The 26,983-nt window shown below is 41.6% G+C and overlaps 3 protein-coding genes across 6 annotated transcripts in view; 2 read left to right on the top strand and 1 right to left on the bottom strand.

Moving 5' to 3' along the window:
• LOC148132190 (uncharacterized) overlaps window positions 1–3,634 on the top strand; it is a 31,958-nt gene extending 28,324 nt beyond the window's left edge. For both annotated transcript variants that reach the window (XM_087955854.1, XM_087955855.1), the window contains exon 5: window positions 2,456–3,634. In XM_087955854.1, the coding sequence (XP_087811980.1) occupies window positions 2,456–2,602 (147 nt within the window). In that variant the 3' untranslated portion in view covers window positions 2,603–3,634. The remainder of the gene's footprint in view (window positions 1–2,455) is intronic.
• A 2,717-nt stretch (window positions 3,635–6,351) lies between these two features.
• On the bottom strand, window positions 6,352–15,517 carry MRPL27 (mitochondrial ribosomal protein L27). The gene is made up of 4 exons (XM_087955856.1): window positions 15,388–15,517; window positions 13,948–14,070; window positions 7,925–7,992; window positions 6,352–6,716 (listed from the first exon to the last, which is right to left on the bottom strand). Exons 1-4 carry the CDS (start codon window positions 15,440–15,442, stop codon window positions 6,510–6,512), a joined length of 453 nt encoding a protein of 150 aa, XP_087811982.1. The 5' UTR covers window positions 15,443–15,517; the 3' UTR covers window positions 6,352–6,509.
• Window positions 15,505–25,885, top strand: EME1 (essential meiotic structure-specific endonuclease 1). 3 transcript variants are annotated; one of them, XM_026667397.2, is made up of 10 exons: window positions 15,505–15,614; window positions 17,258–17,328; window positions 18,550–19,409; window positions 19,497–19,624; window positions 19,814–19,903; window positions 20,886–20,998; window positions 21,541–21,679; window positions 22,500–22,615; window positions 24,489–24,678; window positions 25,573–25,885. In XM_026667397.2, the coding sequence occupies exons 3-10, from the start codon at window positions 18,584–18,586 to the stop codon at window positions 25,747–25,749; spliced, it is 1,779 nt and encodes a 592-aa protein (XP_026523182.2). In that variant the 5' UTR covers window positions 15,505–15,614; window positions 17,258–17,328; window positions 18,550–18,583; the 3' UTR covers window positions 25,750–25,885. The 3 variants fall into 3 exon arrangements, with proteins under 3 accessions (XP_026523182.2, XP_087811973.1, XP_087811974.1); XM_087955847.1 differs by lacking the exon at window positions 25,573–25,885 and having other exon boundaries at window positions 24,489–25,048; XM_087955848.1 differs by lacking the exons at window positions 24,489–24,678; window positions 25,573–25,885 and adding an exon at window positions 24,358–24,441.
• Window positions 25,886–26,983: the final 1,098 nt, after the last annotated feature.

The raw sequence follows: 26,983 nt of genomic DNA on the forward strand, positions 1-26,983 counted from the left end.
TGTTGTAGGTTGAGGACTACCTGTAAAGAAGCCGATAGGGCGACTATAGGCCTCTGTTCTAAAGAGAACTGACCAAAGAAATGGAAATGAAAGCTACATCAGAAGGAAGAACGCAGAATGTCATTGCGCTGGTTTGCTGTGATGACCCAGGGTGGGATACAAAAGCAACCAAGTCACAAAAACAGGTGAAGTCCCTTTAATTTCTTCAACTTGGCTTCCAAGGTCCAATTATCATTGACAGGAAAACACACACACCCCCAACAGTTGCGAAAAGGAAGAACTTCCATACATACTCAAAATACATATAAATTATAAATAAAAAACAACACAAACCACACTGAAGCAATTAATGAGACAAGGCAGGATAAGGGCTTGAAGACGTCCACAGATATCAAAATACACACACTGGGAAGGACACCAGAACTCAGATAAGAACTGACAAATTAGAAATATTTTCACACTTTGCTTCCAGCACTGGCCCATGCACAGTTTGTCCTTTTAAACAGTTCTCACAGCTGCAGCCCATGAAGGGAATCAAGGCCCTTTCCTCCCCCGTAGACCACGCCACGTTTCTCCCTTATCCTAGGGATAAGCTCCTCCCTGCGTGCCCTAGGATGAAGAGGGGATGGGCCTGGGTCTTCCTCTGAATGCCCAGCCGGCCTGTGCCGTTCCCCAGTTTACTCCACAACCTCCGGAGCCACACTGTTACTCCCTGTCAGCTGTTCCTCCTCTCCCTCGGAGTCAGATTCTAACAGGGGCATGACATTTGCACTGTTCTTGTATAACAGTGCAAAGGCTGAGTTCACCCATTGCTTCACACCACAAACCATGGATTATTAGACATAATGAGTGGGTCTGCACAAAACATGTTGAAAAAGGTCTGGCTTATTTTAAGAGAATTGGTTAGCTTGTAGTAACCAACAGTCAGGAGAACTCTTTTCAGACTAACCCATCTTATTCAAATTTTGTGAACTACAGCTCACTTTTTCAGAGTCTCTACATTAATGCAGGATTTAAATTGGAGTGCAATTTGGGTGGGGAGACAGGCAGGGGTGGGATCTGACAGGCATAACAACCGGTTCGGGAGTGTGCGCATGTGCATCAAATGTGCACTGCACATGTGTGTGCACTACCATCTCCGGCAAGCATTTACCTTCTCCAGCTGATGAGAGGCACTCAACTGTGCCGCGGAAAAGCAGCTGAGAAGGAAAACGCAGCCACTAAAGGACAGCCTAGAGCCCGGACAGGCGGGTAGGCCAAACAACAGACCAAAACCTCATCCCAGCGAACTGGTTTGGTGTCAGCTGCTCTTTGGAGCTACCAGTTCTATAGAACTGGACCGAACCGGTAGGAACCCACCCCTGAAAACAGGGTGGTTAAAAGCAGGTACAGATGATAAGTGAGACAAATTACAGAAAACCCAAAGGTGCTTTTTCAAGAGGCAATTAGGACTTCCTTGTTTTTCTTTGAAGACCAGAAAACCATGACCTGGATGGCTGAGAATTTCCACAGACAAATTACAGAAAACTGCCTTTAAAAAAAAATTTAAAAAATTCATTGGGCGGGTTGAGGCTTTCTGAGATGACCTGAAACCTTTTGAGGCATGTCAGTTCAGCAGCTGCTCAGTCAATTGTGCTGGCAAAGACAGCTACTCCGAGATCTGTACTGGAGTATCCTGGGAAGTGGAAATAGGCTAATATTGTTTTGTTCTTGTACTGAGGTCCTGGCATCAAACCTGCGCCCATTAATTCTTTTGGCTTAGCACAATATGTGCGGGCCCAAGTCAATAAACCTGGGTTTACAAACAAGTCTTTTTCATAGAATCCATTCAATAATTGTAAGAAGTTTTCCTCATGTCTGCCTCAGTCTCCACCTTAGTCACCAGGGTGGGATTCTACCAGTTCGCACCTATTCGCTAGAACCGGTTGTTAACATTCTAAGCAGGTGGGAGAACCGGTTGTTAGAAGAAATTACTGGCCTAATCCTGTAAGGAAAGCAGGAAGGAAACATTCTGGTGTTGCTTATACAAACTGCCTCTCCGTTAACCCTTATTACATTCTTGGCAGGAGTAGACTTCCTGTCTCAGGAACGTCTGTGGAGTGACCCTTCAAAGTTACAATGGCACTGAAAAAAGTGACTTATGACCATTTTTCACACTTACGACTGTTGCAGCATCCCCAAAGTCATAAGAGGCCAGGCGAGGAGATGCGTGCCTCGATGTGAGTGATATTGAGTTGGCCACACCCAGCCAATAACATGACCGCCAAGCCATGCCCACCACCTAAGCCATGCCCACAGAACCGGTTGTTAAAAAATTTGAAACCCACCCGTTTGTCACCCATCTAAGGTTTGGTTGTAGTGGCTGGTGAATATGTTGCCCCTCTACTAATTCTTTCATGGAGCGTGAGGCTCAGTTGGCAGGGAATATACCGTGTTCCTGATCTTCTCTTCACAGTTACCGCCCCCTTATGAACAGGCCTTGAGGTATCCTGCCGCCTTGTCAAGAACCGGAGCCGGCTCAGAATTGTCAACCAGGCAGAGCCTGCCAGATATGCTGCAAGCTTCTCCCACTTACCAGGCTCAGAGGAACACTTCGGTGTAGGCTGGGAAAGAGTCCTCCACTCTCCATGGCACAGACTGGGCAACGCTTTCGTTTCTGCAGGGCAATCGGCTAAACCTTGATGCTGAGGAAGTGGAATGAAATTCTCCGGCATTGTTGCAAAGCAAGCCATGTTCTAACTCACCCCCACCCACCCCGTACAACAACTACACCTTTGGGACTGCTGTCTTGAACTAATCCTTAAAAGACAAAACATTTGCTCATCCCGATGGAATAAATTGCCCTAGGGAAGTTCTGATCAGCTTCTCTTCCTCTTTTTTTTTTAATATGTCGGGACCCCCAAATAAACTTCCAACAAGAACAGCCTACAGCAGTGTTGCTCAACTTTGGTTGGCTATGTTGTATGGACTTCAAATCCCAGAATTCCCCAGCCAGCCAAACATTGCCACCCTTTGGCCCAGAGACCATTTCCAAGGTATCTCCAGATGATCTTCTTGCTGCAAGAGTAAATCAAGCAGACACACCATTGGAATTTCAGTTTGATCCCCAGGAACTAAACATTAAAGCCATTGATTGAACCTTCCCTGATGGTTGTTTTAAAGAGGTAAAAAGATTTCTGGTTCAAAGACCACCCTCTGAGACCATAGAGCAGCTCTTCCACTTTTTAAAAAGTACCTCTGTTAGAGCTGCCAAACTTTCAAGATATTTACCCGAACATTTTATTTTCTTTTAGCCGTCATAGAACTATATCCACAGGACACCATCCGGGACTTCAAGTGACACAATGAATGTATTTTACCCTCTGGCTATTTTCACCAATCGACACCAGCGGATGAACTCTTTGGATAAATTCTGGTGGGATTTTTTCCCCCCCCTTTTGAAGACAGGGTGGGAGCCATTTTTGCAGATCCAGACAAGTTCAGAATTAAGTAAAAGACAAGTCTGGCACTTTTGTCTCATGTTTCCCCAACTGAAATACAAATAGCCTGTTTTTCAGCCAAGCCATAACTGATATCAAAAAGAGTTACCTGTCAAAATGTAAAATTCTTTCTGCCCTGAAAGGGAAGACTTAGCTGTATACCAGAACTGTTTATTCTGCTTGTCAGCTGGAGCTCAGACAATCTTGATAAACTTAAAATCTAATTTGCTATTTGGATTGGGAGGGGGGCGGACAGGTTTTTGTTTGTGTTTGAGTAATAATCACACCAAATGTTCCTAATGCCATCACTGAAAATTAATCTACCGTATTTATCGGCGTATAACACGCACAGGCGTATAACACGCATCTTCATTTTAAGAGGGAAATTTCAGGAAAAAAAATTAAATTTCTAAATAAAAACTTTGAAGCACCGCCCGGCCTCCGCTTGCCCTCCGCTCGCACCGCCCGGCCTCCGCTCGCACCGCCCGGCCTCCGCTTGCCCTCCGCTCGCACCGCCCGGCCTCCGCTCGCACCGCCCGGCCTCCGCTTGCCCTCCGCTCGCACCGCCCGGCCTCCGCTTGCCCTCTGCTCGCACCGCCCGGCCTCCGCTCGCACCGCCCGGCCTCCGCTTGCCCTCCGCTCACCGCCCGGCCTCCGCTTGCCCTCTGCTCGCACCGCCCGGCCTCCGCTGGCTTCTTAACATTATATCGGCGTATAACACGCATACATCATTTGCCCCCTATTTTCAGGGGGGAAAAAGTGCGTGTTATACGCCCGATAAATCGGTAATTGGGAAATGCTTGGGATTGCTTTCCAGTCTAGCATGTAAGTTACCAGAATGAAGTTACTTATTTACCCTTTCCTGTCTGTGAGATTGAAAAGAACAGATGTGAGTTTAGGTATATTTATATTCAGGTTTTATTTTAAAGACAGTTGATGTAACACTCAATATGGCTAACACATAGAGATAGCTGTAGTACATTTATGTTTCCTTGCTCCTACCCCACCCCACCCCTTTTTTAACAGCTAGGTTCATACATTGCATGAAACCTGTTTTATCCATGGTTTGTTGAATAGGCCATGACCCAGTTAGCCAAAAACCAAAGAAATCACACTGCAGCTTAGCATGCAGTATTTATACAGCTAATTACTGTCTTGAGTTCCATAGCCTGTTGAATGATTTACTTGAACTTTAGTTAAACTACAGCTACGTGTCTGCAGATAAAAAAACAGAAGGAAATGACGGTGATTAGGGAGTGCACGGTTGCTAACATCAATGGGCCTCCAGTTTGCTGGTTTCACGCATTGCATTAAGCTATAAAAGAGTTTCAACTCAGATTGCAATATGAAGTCAGGCACCATGACCTATTGAATAATCACAATTTGGCTCAGTGGGATATGTGAAGTCAGTCAGACTCATTTTTACACCAGATCTTAAGAGAGAAGCAAATCTGCTAAGACAACTCGCCTCACTGGGGTTAGCTATGGCATTCATTGACTGAGTTTCCAGAACACCCAAAGTCAAAATCTGGCTTGCTTGCTTTGGGATCAGTGGCATATGTGAAAGTGTTGGCTATTCATTTGTCAATGAAACATGGAGGAATTCATGCCTGTAATGCACATGAATGCTAGCACTATTGCATTTCATAGTCTAACAATCTATAGTACCGGGTGATTAGACAGACTTATTTTTCCAGTGAAGACAAGCCCTAAATTTACAATATATATATTTTTCAAACAAACAAACAAAGCATGAAGCCAACAAAGTATGAGACTGGCTAAATAATGTATGTGGTTTAGAAAGGAACAGCCTCTCTTGCACTTTTCAGATATTTAACCTCTTAACTTCTTAGGCCGCAGGAAACTTAGCTAATGGTCAAAGAAGGCTGTTACCTGTGTACTAGAACTGTATGTGGCTACCTGAAGGCACAGGCACTTAAGTTTTCATATTTCATGGGTGAAAGCAGGCCGAAACATAGACCTTGCCATGGAATTTCATCCCATCCCATCCATAATCTTGATTGCCTATGCTATGCTGTGGCCTGCATACCAGGTCACCTGCTTTTTCCTTCTTCAGTTGGTCACAGGGACAAAGAAATGTATCCAAGGACTGGAATTGCAATGTTGTAAATTAAGGACATGATTTTTTTTTAATAGTGGCAAGACCAGTCACCACTGTAAAATAATTTCAAAGTAAGGAGTCTTAACAGCAAAATTATCTAGAGACGAAAAGTTCTACACAGGTACCATAAAAGTCAAATTTATAATTCGTCTAAAGCAATCAAGTTGTCTTGCTTCCTCCTTTCGTTGCAATAAAGTTTGAATTATGTATTGTTATAAAGTTTTCCCAAATAGTCATATGCTATATACCTGGGACTGACACCATACTTAGTTCCAAGGCGTAATTATGGTTCACGTGCAATGCAGTAATCTATGGTTTTCAAACCACCTGGCTGGATCCACACCATTCACTAAGCCAAGTGAACACCAAAGAAATTCCATTTTATCTAAAATCGATAAATGCTTTGACACATTGGATAAGGAGTAAGTTGGGATGGGACAGGAACTTCCTGCTAGATTGCATCTATAGCAGCTGCACATGTTTGGTACATAGCAGGCAACACTGCAAAAGTTCATTGTGTGCATAGTGGCATCATGTACAAATAATGACATTATATGTACATTTTGTACCCAGATTGTGATGTGAAGTTGGGAAGAAATAACTTCATGTCTGCAGGTAGACATAAAATCTGCTGAGAATACTCAAGGACACTCTTACATTGGAAACCTACTTGCAGCATTTACTTTTACCCCAAGAATAAAGAATTAGCTCGAGATAGTTCCTCCGAAATGAACAGCAGTAGTACGACTGTTGTGCTTTGGAAAAGTACTACTATCAATCTTTATTTCAGCAGCAGCACATCAGAGGTGTGTGTTAAGACGATGTCTCTGTATGATATGCTGTGGATGCTCCAAATATTGCTTCGTTCCCAGCTGTAGAGGACTAACCAAGTCATTCAGAACTAGCTCTCAGATCATGGCGATCAGCTTAAAACTTCCCACTGCTTCGGTAGGAACAACGTTGATGAAAGTTTTATATAGCACAGCTCCTTTGGGCAACCGGCAGATCACTTCTAGGCTTTCCTTGCCACGGGCAGGCGGTATGTAGACTTCTTTTGTATACCTCACAACTCCATCTTCAAGAGCATACAGCCATTTGTTGCATCCCATACCCACCTGGGTCAATAAGACAGAATCGTAATTAAAGAAGGGAAGAAGCAGCCTCTGGTTCAGAGCGCAGGCTGTGCCTATCATTGGGACTGCCAGCAGTTCTCAAACTCGGGTACAGTTTGCCAATTGTTTGCTAAACTAAAGCACAACTGCGTGTGCAAGAAAGACATCACTATCATCAGAATGGTACAGCGTAATGCAAAGATGTCAAAGTAAGACTGCAGGATTCCAGCTACTTGCAGAAATAAAAGACAACTTCTGCAAATTAAATTCGGAATCCCTGCTCTGGTAGGGTTTATACGTGTAACCCAGGATGCCTGGCTTATGGGATGTAGAAAGTAATTTGTTTCTCTACAAGCCAATTGCATTTGCTCCTTGTGTTCCCAGTTTTTGTTGACAACTGATAGTGTGCTTTGGAGGCCTAATAACATCACAGTTGAACCCATTCAGCCTGAATCTGGTTCTCCGGCAGGCTGAATAAGATGAATGTCAGCTTGTGAACCCAAAAATGTTGAGTGACAGCTGATTTCTTCACACCCAAAAGCGGCTGAAGATAATTTTGGTCTTAAAGATGGTATCTCCAGCAAGCCGTGTTACGTGATATCATTCTGCCCAGCTACTTCTGGGTAAGCAAGCATTTATCTTTAGAAGGCACGGATTACAAAGATATATGCAAGTTGTGCTGTGGATCAATGTAAAGAAATGCTTAATTATTTTTCTTTTCCACAACTTGATTTTTCCCCCTCAGATGGTCAAAGTCATCCGATGCATCATGATGCATTTTCCTATGTCCTTTCTTGACCTCAAGGTATTCTATAGGGGGGAAGGGGGTGTCCCAGCTAGGAGGATGGATTCCCAGACTATCTGACATTCTTGTATTTCATTTTGCAACTATACCGGATCTGACTTTTTACTAAATATAAAGAGGCGGTTCAAAGCCTGAAACTCTATTCAGGGTAAGAGAGAGGCTCCAGTTTCTGGTTATTATTTTTATAGCAAGAGAAACAAAAAAAAAAAAAAAAAGGATTTTATTCTGGTTTCAGCTGAGAGAGAAAGAATCTTGGAAAACGATAAATATGAGGCCAAGAGGTTTGTCAGACCATAATGAAAAATTCCAGGATAATTTAGAGTAAGACAAGGAAACAGATGCTTTGATAAAAATGGAATGAGGTCTTAATTAAGTGGTATTTGAAATAACAAAGAGAACATCTTACGTGAGCACCCGGATGCCACCGGATCACACGCTGGGTGGCCAATATGTTGCCTGCGTGAACAAATTGTCCTGCAAATGAGTTAAAGAAAGTAATTCAACCTCAGAAACAAGACAGCTTGAATGCATTTTAGCTGAATACAAATGGAGCACAACGCAACTTTCTTTAACGTTCCTTCTCACGAAATAGGACACATTGCAGAATATAAGAGGGCAAAGGTGAAAGATCTGAGACTCAAGCCTCGAGTCGTACCCCTAATTTTATTGACTGAGGCTTTCTAGTAGTAAGATCATTCCAAACATATCCAAAGTATTTTCTTGACAGATTATCGGAATAGCCTCAATTCACACATTAATGCACCAAATTACACTTCATTTAGTGTGGATTGCCATTTTGAGATTACCAAAAGGAAAAGAAGGGCAACTGTTCCATTTCAGTAATCCTGAATATCCACATTCAAGTACAGGTTGTCCTTGACTTACTGTCTTACTTAGCAACCAAAATTCTGACCACAATTTGGGCCAGAATTTCTCTTGCTAAGTAAGACAGTCGTCAAGTGATTGGTGCCTCCATTTTACAACCTTGTTGCCATGACCATTAAGCAAATCCCTGCAGTTATTAAGTGAATCATTTGATTGTTTAGCTAATCCAGCTTCCCCCACTGACTTGGCTTGTCGGAAGCCGGCTGGGAAGGTCACAAATGGCATCACAAGACCTTGAGATGCTGCAACCATCATAAATACATGCCAGTTGCCAAACACCCAAATTTGACCATGGAGACATTTAGGAGGCCATATGAGAACTGGTGGTAAATCAATTTTTTTCAGGGCCATTGTAACTTCAAACAATTGCTAAACAAAGTTTTAAGTCGAGAACTATTTATAACCCAATGTAATATGGTTTATAATAATACTTTATCTGTGGTCACAGTTTGATTTACAAGGACTCATGGGGACATCTTTGCTTTCCTCAAAGAGCAGGGATCTTCAAACTTCACAGCTTTAAGACTTGTGGACTTCAGCTCCCTGAATTCCTCCTCCAGTCATGTTAGCTCAGGAATTCTGAGAGTTGAAGTCCACAAATTTTAAACTTGTCAAGTTTGAAGATCCTTGTCATAGAGGATTATATGGAGAAGACAAAACTAGGAGGGCTGCTAAACTAAGTGGGAAAATAGGAAGTGGGAAGAGAGGTTCATGATAGCACTGAAGTGTTTTGTATTTGTGTGAGAAGGATGAAGAAATCTGGGCTCTGGCTGTGCAATTTACTGATTACCTTGAACAGGATGACACAAGGAAAGTCATCTCTGCATCATTACAGGGCCAAAATGTCAATGTCCTGACACTGACTCATCCACCTTGGACTAAACAATGTAACTTGATGGTTTGGGGGCTCGTATTTGTTTGGGTTTCAAAGTTCTCAGGGATTGGTCTGATTAGTGTTTGGGGATGTAGACCATCAGGGAATGTGGACTTTGGCAAACATCTTGGAGGAAGGTAATTGACAAACCTCTTCAGTCAAGAGAATGATATAGATGTGTCTTATATAGTCACCAAGAGTCAAGATCAACCAACATCACTTCTGATTTGGTTCATTCCAAATGGAGCAAATCAGCAGCCAAATTTGTATCCACTGAAGTTAAACTCTTCCGGCTTAAAAAAGAAACACCTAGTAAAACCATTGAAAAGTTATCCGGCTTTGTTACTGCACAAACTATTTTTCAACATCTTGTGTACTTAAGGATTTAAACAAATATTACACTTTGAACAAAGGAGGAACCATACATTGGCTTGCTTCAAGTAGCCCCCGGGGTGGTCCTAAATTGTCCGCATCATGTATCTCCTCGCAATCCCATCTGCACTCTGACCTTGCAGGTTTTGTTAATGCTAGGGTCAAGTCAGGCTTCCTATTCTTCAACCATTTTTTATCCCATCACAAGAGAACTGGATTTCCGAAGCATATAAGGATATGGTGAACTGCATCAAGCCAATAGCCCATTTAGTCCAACCTTTAATGGCCCTCAAACAGATACCTCTACCAAAGTTTATAAATTTAGCAAGGAGGGCAAGCACCCTTTTCCATTGTTCCCACAAAGCAGCTGATATGTCAGGAGTGCTGTTGAAAATTCTGGAGACACCAAGCAACCATCAAGATTAGTGACTATTGATAACTCTAGCCCAGAGATCCCCAAACTTGACCGCTTTAAGACTTGTGGACGCTATGCTGGCTGGAGAATTCTGGGAGTTGAAGTCCACAAGTCTTAAAGCGGCCAAGTTTGGGGACCCCTGCTCTAGCCCCATTTTTACAGTGGTCTAAATCTCCAACCATAACCATCTGATTACAACATATTCAATTTAAGTGGAATTAACATACTTTTTTGGTTAAAAAGGAAGGAGTTCCTCAAGTCAAAATTGATTTCTAGCAACTCCAGGTACATTTTGTCAAAAAAAAAAAAAATAATAATTACATGAGTAATACAGATTTTGCCAATAGCATCTTCTGGGATATTTGTCTGGCTCCACGGTCCAGTCTACAGCTGACATTTCCTGACAAAGATGGTCTTCCCAGTGAAGAGATTAGCACCTCTGATCCTGCTTAGATTATTCCGAGAGCAGGCGAGGCCAACAAGATATTGCATCTGTTCTGACTATTAATTTAAAAAAAAAAACACCTTCCTTTTGTTAGTCTTGAATCTTTGAATTTAGAATTTAGTGGATGATCTTGCAAAACCCTGTATTTTTGTGATCTTTCAATGATCTTAATGAAGGTGTTATATAAGACAATGTTTCTCAGCCTTAGTGATTTTAAGGTATGTGGATTTCAACTCCATGAATTTCCCAGCCAGCATGATGTTCACATTATTTTAAATTTGTCAAGGTTAACAAGCATTGTCCTAAGATAAAAAATTAAGGTAAGTATCATCACTGTCATCACCATTACATCATCAAATTGGGAGGAGGGGGGTGGAATATAGGGACTATTGACTCCCCACACTCCAGCAATCTCCTTATTTCCAAGGCTAGAGTTTTAACTCTTTTTAGCATGCAGGTAAGTCCTCAACTTACAACAGTTCATTTAGTGATTGTTCGAAGTTACAATAGCACTGGAAAAGTGGCTTACGACCATTTTTCACACTTATGGCCACTGCAGCACAGGTACTTGACAAATGGCTCATATTTAAGATGGTTGCAGGTCCCAGGGTCATGTGATTCCCTTTTGCAACCTTCTGACAAACAAAGTCAATGGAGAAGCCAGATTCACTTAACAACCATGTTACTAACTGTTAACAACTGCAGTGATTCACTTAACAAACATGTTAAAAGTCGTAAAATGTAGCAAAGCTCACTTAACTAATTTCTCATTTAGCAACATAAATTTTGGGCTCAGTTGTGGTTGTAAGTTGAGGACGGCCTGTATTTCCTTAAAGCTTCATGTGTGTATAGCTCTACAAAAGCAACCCACACCAAAAAGGTTTGCAATTATTTTTAACCCCATATCTGGGCTCTGCTTCAACATCTTATTGTTAAAGTAATGTTCCCCCCTCACACACACATCTGGACATCAGTCTTCAACATCTAACTATTAGAACAATGTTTCTCAACCTCAGCCACTTTTAAGTTGTGTGGACTTCCAAGTCCTGAAAATCCCCAGGCAATCCACACCGTTTAAGAGGCTGAGGTTGAGAAGCATTGCTTTAGAGAGAACAAGGGGATTGGAGCCAAGCTTTGCTAATTTTTTTCCCCCTTTCCTTTCCTCCCACACTGTTCCTTCTCTCAATAAACACATGTTCAAATTTCTACGACCATGCATATGCTACAACAAGGGAACCATGCAGTAACATAAAGAGAAACAAATATATCATTGCACACTGGACTAAAGGTACTCTGGACATGATCAGAGAGTGATAGAATCATAGGACTGGAAGGTAAATTTTTGTCCCCTAAGGGCTTTTTGGTTTAAAAGTTATTTTTGCTATCGGGGTGCTTTTGGAGGGATACTTCTGAAAAATATGTAGTCTACTGAATATCCTCATCTTCCCTCTGGTTTCCCAATAGTTTATCACTGGCTACGATTTTGACACAATTTACAAGTCAAGTTTACTCAGCAGCAAGCAAGGATGTACATTTCAATTTATTTAGACTCTCCTTATTGTATCCCCTACCCCAAAGTTATATTATAAAGAAAAATGTACAGGATATAAGCACTAATTTTAAATAGTGGCCCTACATTCTGCAATAAATAGGCAGAATTCTACAGTAAACTACTGCAGTCCTACCACCTACTGGCTGTCTCATAGTTGACAGGCATAACATAGGAATATCCAGACAGCCAAATAATATTCATCAATGGCAAAGGGCAACTTTACCTGGAACAGTTTACATCCTGCAACAATACCTTTAATACCTTCAAATAACAACATCTCCCTATCCCAGGTCCTTGGGAATCAAGAGGTGTCAAAAATGCCAAATCCAGTCTAAACACCTGGCTGACTGTGGCAACAAACCTTAATATGTGGTACTGTTGTGGTTTGCTGGCAGCCTGTGCAGACGGTAGCAGAACTGGACAGTGGGGAAGAACGGGGACCAGTCCAGGAGTCTGGAGAGGACTCGGACAAGGGTCCTGTGTCCAATGCAGAGATGGGGCCAGGGCCATCTGGGAGTGGGGTGCTGACTCCGGAGCCTTCGGAGTCTGGCAGCAGCAAGGCAGAGGAACCAGGGGAGCCTGTTCCCAATGCGCGTGTGCGCAGAGCTGCTAGAAGGCAAGAGCAGCTGAGACAAAAGGAGCAAATTGGGAGTAAGGCTGGGAGGTGATTGTCCCTCCCATAAGGTATAAAGGACAGGCAAAGGTAAAGAAACCTTTGTAGGAAGCAAAGTTGTTCATTCTGTTTGGATTAATCCTTGAAGCTCTGTGTGGATTTTTTTGGGTTTTTTTATAGTTCATTTGGCACTTTTGTTGTTGACAGCAATTCAAAGGAGAGAAGGGTTGGTGCTTATCTCGAGGGACTATTTGGGACTCATTACAGGCTGGGAATGAACATAATTCCCAGTGTTGAAATAAAACAAGAGTTGTTTTAACTAAGCGTGTGCTTAATTACAGTCTCAGGAAGCCTTGGTCAGAACAGGTACTTAATGTCAACGCATTGACAAAATTTCCATCTGTCAATCGCAGAAGGCCACACTGCTTAGACCTGCACGTATATTGTAAAACAGGTAGTCCTTGACTTACAATAGTTCATTTAATGACCAAAGTTACAGCAGCACTCAAAAAGTGACTTATGACTGTTTTTCACACTTACGACCATTCTACCATCCCCCTTGGTCACATATCAAAATTGACTGACTCACATTTATGACAGTTGCAGTGTCCTGGGACCATGTGATCACTTTTTGCGACTTTCTGACAAGCAAAGTCAATTGGGAAGCCAGATTCACTTAACAATGTTACTAGCTTAACATCTGCAATGATTCACTTAACAACTGTGGCAAGAAAAATCATAAAATGAAGCAAAACTCACTTCGCAAATGTTTTACTTAGCAACATAAATTTTGGGCTCAATTGTGGTCGTAAGTCGAGGACTACCTGTCTATCGATGCATTAGAACAGCCTAAGTTCTCGAGAAGGATTCAATACATATGAAGGCCAACACCAGCTAAAGAACTGGCAGCTGTGACCTCACATTTCTGTGAACATATAAAAATAACAATTAAATTCACATGTTGCCCAACTCCCAACCATTCTATACAGACTATACAGACTATACAAACTGATAAAAATATTCAAAAACAAAGAAAAAACTGAAAAAATGAAAAAGAATAAAGATGGCCAAAGTGACAAAAGTGGATGGAACAAAGGGAAGAGGAAGGATTCTTCAATCACCAAAGCCATGGCTTCAGGGCCCTTCAAACGGTATAGTCCATGCTTAATAGCAAACAGCAAGAAAATTAATGGTTTTTTTAGTTGTTTTTGTTGATGGGCTGTTAATAACAATAATAAGCAGGAAACTGCAGTAAAGTGATGAAGAAACTTACCATCAAATTTTTTGAAGCCGTACCTTTTCCCAGTTCTGTTCCCTCCACGATTTCTGGTGCTGCCTCCACTTTTTTTGGATGCAAATCTCACCACAGTTGCACTGAATGTGGGAACAGGCAAAACTATTACAGGAAGGGGAAGAAAGCAAGAGATTAATGTGATAATAATAAAAAGCATGCGCTGTGAGCCAGCAGTTCCCAATCCAAAATGCAAATCAATTCAGCCATAAACCATGTTCAAGACAATTTGAAATAACTACAAGCTTAAGTTTAGTTTTAACAGCTTTTGTAAAACAAAACAAGACTGTTCCAGGAGGCTAGCACCATAACTAAAAAGCACCAAATGCCAACAAAACCTTTGTGAACTTTTCTGTGGTAATAACCCTCAGTATCCTATCTAGGACATGGATGCTGGACAGGTAAATTTTACAGTATTTGAAGCAAGCAATCATGCAAATAGCAAAGTATCTAACCACAGAGGTTGCAATCAAACACTCAGAATTAATTAATTTATTAATCAATTATTCAATCAAATTGTCCATGACTCTGGGACACTGCAACCGTCATAAATATGAGCTAGTTCTGATCACGTGATCTCGGGGCTGCTGCAACAGTCACAAATGTGAAAAATGATCATAAGTCACTTTTTTCAGTGCTGTTGTAGCTTTGAATGGTCACTAAATGAAGGATTGTAAATCGAGGACTACCTGTACCAGAACTAAAACAAAACTAGATTCTGAAAGCTGATGAGACCTACCTATAGCACCATTCAAATAAAACAGCACCTTGTGACACCAGCAAGGAAGATAACCAAACTCTCCAAAGAAGATAACATGAGTAGACCCTATGGAGATTCTCAATCATGCAGGAGGTCTTGGTTGTCTCAAAGGTGCTTTTTCCAGAGGCAACTGGACTTTCTGGTTTTTCTTTGAAGATGTTTCACTTCTTATGAAGCTTCTTCAGCTCTGACTTCCCCACCATCCAGTCAGAGCTGAACAAGCTTCTTGGGTCAGAAGCGAAACGTCTTCAAAGAAAAACCAGAAAGTCCAGTTGCCTCTTAGGGAGGGGGAAAGCATTGGGATTTAGTAGAATCTCCCAGCAGAGCGAGCCTTATAGGGCTCTTTCCAGGCTCGCTCTTAAGCGCGGATGGGGACGGGGATGCACCAATTTCTGCAAAGGATCGGCGGCTTATTCGATTGCAAACTATGTGCATGAATCCCTAAGGATCATATTCCTCTGACCCATTTGCAGAAGGGAGGATTGGCTGCGCCAAGCACAAAACCTTTCCCCCCTCTGAATTCTTGCTTTTAATTTCACACACTGGAACGCCGCACCCCGAATCTTCCCAGTCCCACCAGTTGCCGCCGCCTGCTCCCATTTCCCCGAGAGCTCACCACCAACCCAGTTAAGGCTTCCGCCCTCCCAACCTTTCCGACTCACGTTGCCTGCCGGCCGCGGAGCCTAAAGCAACCAGCCCGCCCAGCAGCGCCGCCATTTGACCTTCCCTCGCCGCCCTACGAAGCGCCCCGGCCTGCGCTGCGACACTTCCGGGTCCGGGATCGGCGGCGGCGTTGAGCGCGAGATTTGAACGAATGTTTGAATGAATGAGCCCGTCGCCTGGCTTCGGAGGTGCAGCGGCTGGTTGCAAAGAGATTGAAAGCGATGGGGTGAGAGCCCATACCCGAGTTCACGTGATGAAGGCTGGGGTCATATTTTAAGGCGGTTTGCGTAAACGGAAAAGAGGTTCCTTCTTTCGTTCCTTCCTTCCTAACTAACTAACCAACCAACTAACTGGTGCACCATCGTGCCTACCGTCCCTATTGTTCCCATTTATTCGTACCTATTTCCTGTATTCTTATTCATGTTTATACTTATACCTATTATCTTGTAAGCGATTGACAAATCAAATAACTTACTTACTTACTTACTATTGCCCCCCTCCCCCCGTTATAGCAGAAGAGATTGGCTTCATCTTCCACCAATTAGGGCATAAAGCCAGCGAGCCGAACTCCGAAGCTGGTTCAGGCTTGCTTTTTTTTTTTTTTTTTTTTTTTTTTTTTTTTTTTTTTTGCCATTTTTATAAAAAATAATAAATATATATAATATATTATTTATAAAATAATATATAAAATTTTAAAAAAAAAAAAAAAAAAAAAAAAAAAAAAAAAAAAAAAAAAGGAATTCATGTTATTATTTTCCCCCCCCATATATTATATATTATATTATTTTATATTTTTTTATAATATATAGTACAGTAGTTCTTTTTGTTCGCTTAAAGAAAAAGAATCTGTTGTTTATGTTATAAGATTTTAGACGAATCTTTCCATAATAGTTTCATGATTTTAAAAAAGGTATGATTTGCTTGGAATGTGGGGTATTTCGTAAATATTTATTCAGTTGAGCAGGTATGTTACCTTTGGCAATATTGTAAACTTTCTCTGATAACTTTTTTATTTTGTTATGTCCGCACATTTCCTTAATCTTTGCTCTTACCTCATCAGCCAAGTAGGCTTAAGTCATTTCGCTGTTTCGGTTTTAAAATAGTGTTACCACCAACAGCAAATTGAAATAGTTTAATCTTGTGTGTATGCGTACTGAGCAGATCCACTTCCCTTCACAGGGCTGTAGTTGGATATATGGCTCACATTGCAATGCATTCTATACTGTACCTGTCCACTCAGAAATGAACCTTATTCAGTTCAATGGAGTTTATTCACAATCCAGTGTTTACAGGGTTGCAGCCTTAAGTTTTACCTTCCAAAGGACAGCAGGCATATACTGTACTTTTACTAAAGACCAGTGTTTCTCAACCTTAGCAACTTTAAGATGAGGGGACTTAAACTCCCAGAATCCCCCAGCCTTCCATCTTAAATCAAGTATTATAAGGGAGGGGGGAGTCTCTTTTATTAAAAAAATTAAAACCTTTAACAATCAGAAATGGAGCATATGCAACAGCTCATTAAAAAATGGAAATTATTCAAGGAGGCAGGGATTCCCACACTTCATTCTTCCAAAACAACTTCTATATCTTCTTGGGGGTGGGGGGGAGAGATTGGCCATTTTCATGTAGGATTGCTTTTAATTACAAATAGGGAAGATAATACTAGTAAAGCAGTACAAAATCAATCTTTCATCTAAGGTGTAGGTTCAGTGCGGTTGAATAATGGTTCTGGTTCTCCTATTTGAGTTGTTCTATATCCATCTTTATCAGTAGAAGTGTCATTCTGTCCTGTTTGGGAGTAAAATAGATTATGCAATTAAAGTTGGAGGCAACACAATTCATTTCATAATGGGTATTCTCTTTCCCTAGGAGAAATACACATAATTGGTGACAGAATCCTGCTTGTTTCACATCAAAGAAATGATGTGAACTTTTCTCTTGTAAGTAAATTTGGAGTATATCTTAACGCAAATACCTAGAATATATGGAGATCAATATTGTGTGTTTAAAATGCAATTACTGTATGTTGATTTTGTCTGATGGGAGTATAGGAAAAAGAAAAGATAGATGCTGATGATATTTGAGATCTTGCATTCCGACTCATTAAAAACTAAACAGACAATTGGGGGAGAAGTGAGCAGAAGAATTGTTGTGGCCCCTTGTTTTTTGGAATTCCCCCAAAATGGAATTTTGGAGTTCCCCTGAAAACTTGACTCTCTCACTTCTAAGTAGATCTTCCTTTTCTCCCAATTCTGTTGCAGGCTTTAATCTTTCATTGTATAATCCCTGAGAACAGATTAGTAAATAATATGAATAAATGCTAAAATATAGTCCCTTTGAAAGTGTAGAGGGAAGACGTCAGTGATACGTTATTAAATCCTTGGCAGGTCAATGGTGGGGAAGGTCCACTCCACAGACTTTTGTCATTGCCTTTATTACAGATGTTCTTTGCGGGTTCTGGGGTGACCACAAGGAATAATGGTGTTCCCCCCTTCCCCACATGAACACTTTAGCAACCAGGGCTGGATAACTAATTGCTGAGTTCCTGGAAGCATGTCATCTTTTCACTTGGGTAGTCAGACCATCTGCAACTCCTGGCAACTAGCAGGGGAGCCACAAAAGGCGTTGAATTAATAAGTGTTAGAAAGTGTCTTCTTCCTGTTCCTCAGATCAGACCTCTTCGATAGCATCCTCCAAATGCATTTTTTCACAGCATCCAGAATTTCCAAGCCACATGATCAGTTATCTTCTGAGATGAACAGTCTTCAAGCCCCCAAATTCTTAAAATATGGGCATTGTTTCTAGCTGGTTGGAATTTTAGGGACTATATCATAAACACACACATGGAGAAGAATCACTTGGGGAAAACTGTACTGAAGATTGTTCCTTTGACATTGCATTAGCTAAGCCCAATGTGGAAACTTACACTCCCTATCCTGACTTCAGAAGTGTAGGCAGAGTGATTTGTTCCTCATCCAGAAATGCACTGGGCAAGAGAACAGAAGGAACAAATGCTGAGGTCTGGTGACTTGATTTTGACTTACTTTGGCTGTTTTCTCTTCTAGCATTAGACCCTGATCAATTATCCCTGAGGGAATGTGAGTTTTGAAGAGGGAGAACTTTCTGTTGTTGAAATTCAACTGTTTGCTTCTTTTCCTCAGATGCCACTCCATCCCAGTGCAGTCTCTTTGGTGCATGAAGCTAAACATCATGTTCTCAGAACTGGATGAGAGTGTCTGTGAGGAGCTACCAGTTTTCTTTTCTGTAAACAAACCTCCTCCTGATCCACAAAACTGCTTCCGGCCTTCTCCTGAGAACGAAGTAGTTGTGCTCTTCAGCTCAGATTCAGAGGATTCATTCCTTTGCTCACCTGCCAGGAAAAAGCCCTATGGTCCATGCAATTCAGTCAAGATGGCTGCTTCTACAGATGTGAGACTGCAGCTCAGTAGCGAGAGTGAGGAGGAGGAGGAGGAAATACTTATCCCCTTGGCCGAAAGGCTCCGAAGGAAGTTGCTGGTAGCCGGACCCGCGACAACTGCTCGTTCATTTACTAGGATCCAAACAAAGAGTGGCCCAGAATCCACTGAGCTAAATAGGCCCTGTGTCAGTGATGAAGAAGTGGTGCCTACTTGCTGGCAGGAGCCACTACTTGCTGACTCTGATCTCCAAGAAAACGTGGCACCCAGCACTTGGGAACTGTCAGAGAGAGATCAGGAGGTATCTTCATGGGATGCTAAGCCACAATCCTTGCCCCAGCGTCCAGTTTGCATCCCTGATAATAAGATGCAGGGTGGTACCCACCAAATAAGCCTGAAGTCCTTTCCTCTTCGGACAAGTATGAGACAGAACCATCAGGATTTAGACAAAGCTTTCCAGGCTGCCCTGCAGAAGAGCAAAGAGCAAAGAACTCAGAAGCAGCCGCAGGAGCAAGAGAAACAGAGGAAAGCAGCTTTGGCCCAACTTCGCAAAGCCCAAAGACCAGAGCAATGTCTGAAACACATTCAAATAGTGTTAGACCCAGGTATGGTTCCCCCCCCTCCCCAATTCTTGGCTTTTTTTTATCTGTTCTTCTCCTTAGGGATCCATCTTGAATTGTAGCCTCCAATAGGTCTCTTACAGATTAATGGTGCAGATGAGATCCTTGCCGCTTTGCAGTCAACAGAGAGTAACTATGTGATTGAGAGCCAAACTGTGCCCTGCAGCATCACCTGGAGAAGGAAAACTGGCCTAACGCAGGTATGACAGTATGTGTCTTACCCCACAAACCTTTGTTTGGTAGTTTTAATTAAAGTAATTGACTTTCCCAGTTAATTTTTTTCTTCTGAAGGAATCCTGGGCATGACCTAATTGTTGTTTCTTTTTACTAACAGTAACTGTCTTTATATTTTCGTCTTTCTTATTTTAAATTTATGCTTTGGCTTGAAGGCTGAAGAAGACAGCTGGATGGAAGAACCCAATGTCCTAGTGCCAGTTCTGCTCCCAGATTTCATTGCAATGATTCATAATGGCAAGCAGGTAAGATCGGTCTAGCAATGTCCAACTAAAAGTGCAAATAAATAAACAAATAAATCCCCTGTTCTAAAATACAACACACATGTGTTTTTAAATAATTATTCAGTTTTCACACAGTGAAATAAAAGTAGGGAGACTCGGAAGTGGTGAATGGTCTCGTACATTATAAAAAGTTGATGGCTGCAAAACTGACCAGCCCTCCTTATGGATGTATCAGTTCAATGCTTTTACTTGACAAATTCAGGGACCAGCATGGAGAAAATCAGTTTTCACTATAATGGAACGATTTAAAACAAAAAGAATGTGGCTTTGCAACATTGACCTCTACAATGGCTTATTGTAAGTTTTTATCAGTACATTCCATTGCAACCCTTGAATTTCAAGATGAAAATGTTCTTTTTTTCCAAACTAAGACCATAACCCTCTGCAGGAAGTAATCTGAGGAAGGGCAGGAATTAATCCAAGATTTATTGGTAGATAGCAGAAGGGCAAGAAGTAATCTTGAGATTTATTATGCTATTATTTATGGACATGTATGCATGCATGTCTCCTTTCTGACATGTATAAATATGAGTCTCCTTGTCTCCTCTTCTGGAGGAGATTCCCTCCAGGACATACTGTCTAATAAATATTGCTATGCACCTTCATTATTTTCTTTGGGCATTGCATTTTGATTCAATAGGAGTGGGCTCTCAGTGGCTGCTAAGGCCTAGTGGCTGAATATCTCCTGAATCGCACTTTTGAGGTCTCCTGCTGAAAAAGCCATAGAGGGAACAAACTGCAATTGGGTCAAGTGCATTGGATCAACACTGTGCAATTGCAGAATGCTGAATAAGATGGTCCTTTGGAGTAGCCCACCAAGGCATTTCTTGTTTTAGCTGGAGAAATCATCTGAGCTGTATCTAAGTGGCTGGAAGGGCTACGCGTGTTTGCTTCAGTCCAAGAAGCTCAAGGCTCTCCTTTCTGTCCTTTTGCATTTTTGCAGGCTAGGATGGAAGGTCCCACTGAAACACTGCAGAGTTTTGTGGTGGAAATCACAGAGAAAATTCCTGGGAAAACGCTGTCATTGGCAGTAACAGAACTAGAAAAACACTTCAGGTTAAAATTTACGTTTCATTGCTGAAATATATGTATATAGACATAGGTTGATCCTTTAAATCCGATACTTTCTGTTCTTGATATACCAGGCCATTCCAAGGTAAATAACTGCTTAAAACACTGAGGAAATTCCTACCCAGTCTCTGAAATCTCATAATTTGATCTTCAAGGCCCTGGGAAACACCTGAGGGCGAAGGTTGTTCAAATCTCAGGGGAACCTCATTTCAGAAGGCACAGTCCTGGGGTCTCACTAGATGGCATTATTTAACTAAAGTAATCTGGAGTATCTGGAGTGTAATCTGCAGATTGAATTGGCATCTAGGTAGTTATTATGATTAACCTCAGATAAAAAGATGCAGCTTCAACAACAGCTGACGTTAAAATATTGGCAATACACTTCTACTGGGAAGCAGTTCTAGAGCAGAGTACCAGAACCCAAAAGGCCAGGGTTCAGGTATCTCCTAACACCTCCTGAGATGGTGTCCCCATCTCCTCGACATGAACCCAAAGTTCAGACATCAATGAATTGGTTGTGTCCTCAGTTCTCAGAAACCCAAGTCACAAAAGAAGCTGCAGCAACCAGAGCGAAGTAGCAGCAAGGCACAGGAGGAAGGCAAGCCAAGGAAATGGAAAGAAAAGGCAGTTCCAGTTTCTCAGTTGTCTAGACTGGATGTGGAAGAAGTAAGTAAACCTGGTGCAGAGGGTTGTGTGGCTGGCTATCTCGGCCGTGTCTCAGATTCTTCCTTGGGATCACTTCTTCTGGAAAAGGTGTTTTTCTGCTGCCAAACCAGGCTTCAATCTCCAAAGAAGGCTAATACTGAACCCTGAAATGTCTCTCAAATTGCAATGGCATACAAATATTAAACTAAATAAGGTAGATACACAAATTGAAGGAGGAGAGTGAGGATGGAGTCAGCAAGGAAGATGGGATGAGTGAAGGATGGTGATGGAGTGAAAGCCAAGCGTGGGGGATAAAAAGGAGAGAGATGCTAGAGACCATGACATTCAGACCTTAGAGAAGCAACCCTGGCCAAATAGCAATTTAACATGTTTCAAAGTTTGCTTTTGTTTAGCATTAAAATGACACGCTTAAATGATAAAAGAACACCACTTATACAGAGATTTCTAGATTCTAGGAAATGTTTAATTCCACGCCCATTCATCCTAATCACAGAATTGTTCATTCTGATCTGGTGCTCTCCCTAGTGGCTATGCTAGCTTGGAATTTGGGGAGTTGTGGTCCGAACACCACTGAAAGGCACTGGATTGGAAAAGGCTGCCTTATAAAACTATACTCAAAAGGACAGCAGAATATGCAGGCCAAAAAAAGATAAGTACGTTCTGAGCTACTGTGGGCAGAGGGAAATGTTTTTGTATCAGAAGAGATGGAAGAGTTTACCATCCTGAATGAAATAGCGCCACCCATTTTGAAATAGTAACTTATGCTTAGTGTCTCTCTTTTTTTAAAGATAAATCTCAGCTTTCATCTTTGCTTTTTCAGGCTCTGGTCGAGCTGCAGCTTCACACTGGTGTCCAGGTTCAAGTGCTTGCAAGCTGGAAGGAGTTTGGAGAATTTGCTAGTATGTTCACCAAGGCTGTGGCTGAAGCCCCATTCAAGTGAGTGAGTTAACAAAGAATATATGTATAGTATCTATGGCTATCTTGTGCACCAGTTGCACACATTCCTGGACAGGAGGATTTGCCCATGGTCATTTGTGCTTTAATCATTCCTGATTGGAGCATCTGTACATGGTCCTGCTCTAGAAGAGCACCTGGAAGCTTCAATTGGTCCAGAATGCAATGGTGCATGGAGTGATCAATGCAGCTTATTATATCTATGCGATATAGTTACTCCATGAGCAGCCATGGCTCCCAAGAGGCTTCCAAGTGCAATTCAAAGTTCTGGTTATCAGCATTAAATACCTACCTTCTCATACCCCCATGATGAGGCCATGCTCCAGGTTCCCATTTTTTAAGGCCCCCAAGTATGATCACTTTTAAAAAAGCCATTAAGAACTACCGTATTTATCGGCGTATAACACGCACAGGCGTATAACACGCATCTTCATTTTAAGAGGAAATTTCAGGAAAAAAATTAAATTTCTAAATAAAAACTTTGAAGCAAAATAAGGGTAGCTCAGAACTTTTTTTATTAATATTATTACCACTTATAAGGTAAATCAGTGGTCCCCAACCTTTTTGTACCAGGGACCGGTTTCAAGCAGAAAATTTTTGCAAGGGGAGAGAGAGAAGGAGGCTTCGCTCTCTCGCTGCTCCACCATCCAAGGAAGAAACTGCTTCAAAGAAGCGGGGGGCTTTTCCTGTCGCGCAGCTATTCCGAAGCGCCCGTTTCACCCCCACTCCCACCGCGCGCGCGCTTCAATCCACAGTGTCCCATTCTGCCTGCCTGCCTTAGTTTCTGGTTGTTTGGGAGCAGCTTCGGCTGAGAATAATAACTATTCGCCTCTTTTACTCAGCCGAAGCTGTTCCGATTCAACCATTAAGAAGGCAGGCAGGCAGGCAGAACGGAGCACTGCGGGCGGGCGGGCGGGCGGACGGGGGTGGGGTGGGGAGAAACGGGCGCTTCAGGGAAGCTGCGGCGACAGGAAAAGCCCCCCCGCTCTTTGAAGCAGTTTCTTCCTGTGCTGGTGGAGGAGCGAGAGAGCGACTGAGAGAGCTGACCCAGAGAGAAGGACAGGCTTCGGTTGCTTCCTCCCTCCCCTTCTTTCATTTGTGTCCTTGATCCCGATCCCAGCAGCATTCACCGAAGGCTTCTTAACATTATATCGGGCGTATAACACGCATACATCATTTGCCCCTATTTTCAGGGGGAAAAAGTGCGTGTTATACGCTGATAAATACGGTATATTTTCCCCAGACATTTGAGACTAGTTGAGTAGTCTTTGTTTCATTGTCATGCTTGGTTTCTATTTTATATTTTGGGTTGCTTTTTTAATGTTAGCTATTTTTTTCTGTTTATTCTCTTTGTTGTTTATTGCCTAGACTCAATTGTTTGAGTTGGCAGCCCTAAAAAAAACCCCATTAAATAAATACATTCTGTGAATTCCTGGCACATTTGCCATAATTACACTCATTCCCATTTTATTTCTAATTTTCTACCTCAATCATCTTTATCCATTTCACAAGGAAAGTCTTGGCGTCACTGTGCACTATAGATAGACGATACTTTAAAAAAGGGGTTATTTGCGTCAAAATATAGCAATTAAGATATAGGCAAAGTAATGAAGCATGTGTTTGCTAGATATTTTAGAAAAGAGACGAGCTGGCCCGTACTGGAAATCTGTCTTGTGCTTAACTGGTGACGCAATCTGATTCCTTGAAATATCATTCCATCACAGTGCCCGATTTCAAATGTGGCATCTGTATGATGGTCCCCTCTTCTAGCTTCCAATTTCCCTACAGAGCAACAGAAACATTACAAGATATGATTTGTTTCAATATTTTGCCACGTTTCTTGTCATTTTTGTAGAAAGGAAAAAAATAAAACCAGCTTCTCCTTCTGCCTGGAGGGAGACTGGTGTAGAGGTGTGAAGGTGGATCGCACTGGAAAGGGACTGCTTCAGGTATGGAAGAGGCAGATTCAGCAATTCAACCGAGTCAGTCTGGAGATGGCCAATGCCATTGTAGCCCGGTACCCTTCTCCTCTGCTTCTGATGCAGGCAAGGCTTTACATTGCTATAATAAGGCATATTCGATGTGTGCATGACAATTCATATCCAACTAGCAAAAGAAATTTAAAATCTGAAATTTTCAGGTGGTACAAGGGAAAAAAAAGAGTTTCACATAGACAAGATTTTGGAAGTAAATCGATGTTTGCTTGTTTTTCATATATTCTGCTGGATGACATTCCAGTACTTCAGAACCATAGACAAAAGGTACAGTCCTCAACATACAACCACAATTGAGCCCAATCGTTGTTAAGTGAGACTGTCACTGACTTTTGCTTCATTTTACATCTTTTTTTCTGGACACATTTGTTAAGTGAATCACTGCAGTTGTTTAGTTAATAACACCGTTGCCGAGTGAATCTAGGTTCTCCATTTGACTTTGCTTGTCAGACAAGAGGTGATTTACATGACTCGGGCGCTGCAACTGTCATAAATACGAACCAGTCGCCAAGCATCTAAATTTTGATTACATGATCGTGGGGATGCTGCAGCGGTTGTGTGAAAAGCGGTCGTAAGTCACTTTTTTCAGTGCTAGTGTAACTTTGAACAGTCACTAAACGAATGGTTGTAAGTCGAGAACTACCTTTGTAATTACTCAAACGTTACGTTTAACTGTGCTTAAAGAGATCTTATTCCCTAAGCAAACAATTACAGTATCATCCTAAAAAGATGACCTAACTTGTTAGCCAGCTAGACATACACGATTCTAGAGTAGACTCTGTATCAGCAGTTTCCATGGAATGGAAAAATTGCTGCTTGAGCTAGGAATTGAACTTTTCCATCTGCTGCCTAATCTGAGATATTTATCGTAGGTTTCAAAACAGTTATGAATTATCCAGCAGAACATGTGCAGCTACTTATGTTTCGTATTCTGGCTGCATCCAGGCTTATGATAGTCATACTTCAGAGCATGAGCGACATGACCTTCTTGCGGAGGTTCCCGTCCGTCGTGGTGATGGAGTGACGACGACAACGAGGCGAGTTGGTCCAGACCTCTCCAAGCGGATTTATTTGCAGATGAGTTCTCGTAACCCCGACCTTTCCCTGGATGTTACTGGCTGAGAAAGTATGGATTTCTGTAAAACTCAGCTCAAGCAACTTTTAAAAACATAAAATTACTTCTTCCAAATTAAACTTTTCTGATGCTACTGCTTGGCTCTCAATCCGAACTCTTGATTCTTTTATCCTGTGGAAATCTTCATAAAACTCATTTACGAAGATAAAACAATTTAAGAACTGAAGTTCTTTCCCTGTGCAATATGTTATAAATTTTGGGTCTCTTTTAAAAGGTAAAAATTATCTGAAACCTATGAGCTGAATGGCTTCCAATAGTCAAGCAAAATATTTCATTCCTTAACTTAGCATTATTTGCTATTCTTTTAGAAGTATATTTGAAGATAAGACGTGTACACTCCTCAGAATATACTAAGTATATCTTATAAAGAATTCAATAAACAGCACTTGTCAGGTAAAAGCTTTTGAACTGCAACTTTGCTAAGTGATTCTGGAGTGCCTCATCCAACAAACATTGACATATCTGCATTACATGCTCTTTCCTCACTTTAAACCAAGTTACCAAACTACACATTCTTCCCTCACACACATTATTACTCTTGAAATGGATGTTAAACTGTATAGTGTCTCAATGCAGGAACCTGTACTCTGTAGAAGTCTGTATACAAGGGAATTACAAAGAAGCCTGGAGGGTATAATTTCTAAAGTGCTAAGTGATAGGTACCAGAAGTTTCTCTAACCAGCATTTATGCTCTTAAATTCCCACCATTTCAGTCTTATTAATACACTTCTCGAATCTTCAATGGCTTTAGTTTTATTCTAAATCAACTGCTTTAGGGCAAAAGGTAAAACAGCTGAACTTCAGGTAGCAAAAGGAACATTGTAAGAACAGCAGGCAGAAGCTTTGCTAAGTTCAACCATAATACAGTTTTCACTTACCCTGTTGAGGCAGCCTAGTCAAATGTTATTTGTTCAGTAATTTACAGAGATGTATCTAATCTATGGTCTGTTAACATCTAATCTTTGGGTATACCATTGATAGAACTTGCCAATTTGTTCTTTGGTCTTCAACAAAATCAGAGAATGTAGATGTCTACCAAAAGATATTATTTAGGCAGATGCAGAAATACGTATTTGTTTCTCAAAAGCAATGTTTCTCAACCTACTAACTTTTAAGATGTGTGGATCAAAGTTCCAGACATGGCTGGAAGAATCTGGGAGTTAAAATCCACATATCTTAAAAGTTGCTAGGTTGAGAAATATTGTTCTAGAAAGACTTGGC

Source organism: Notechis scutatus, chromosome 2, assembly GCF_049901735.1.
Source record: "Notechis scutatus isolate UNSWTSFEM ecotype Mainland chromosome 2, rNotScu1.2, whole genome shotgun sequence".
NCBI classification, from domain to species: domain Eukaryota; kingdom Metazoa; phylum Chordata; class Lepidosauria; order Squamata; family Elapidae; genus Notechis; species Notechis scutatus.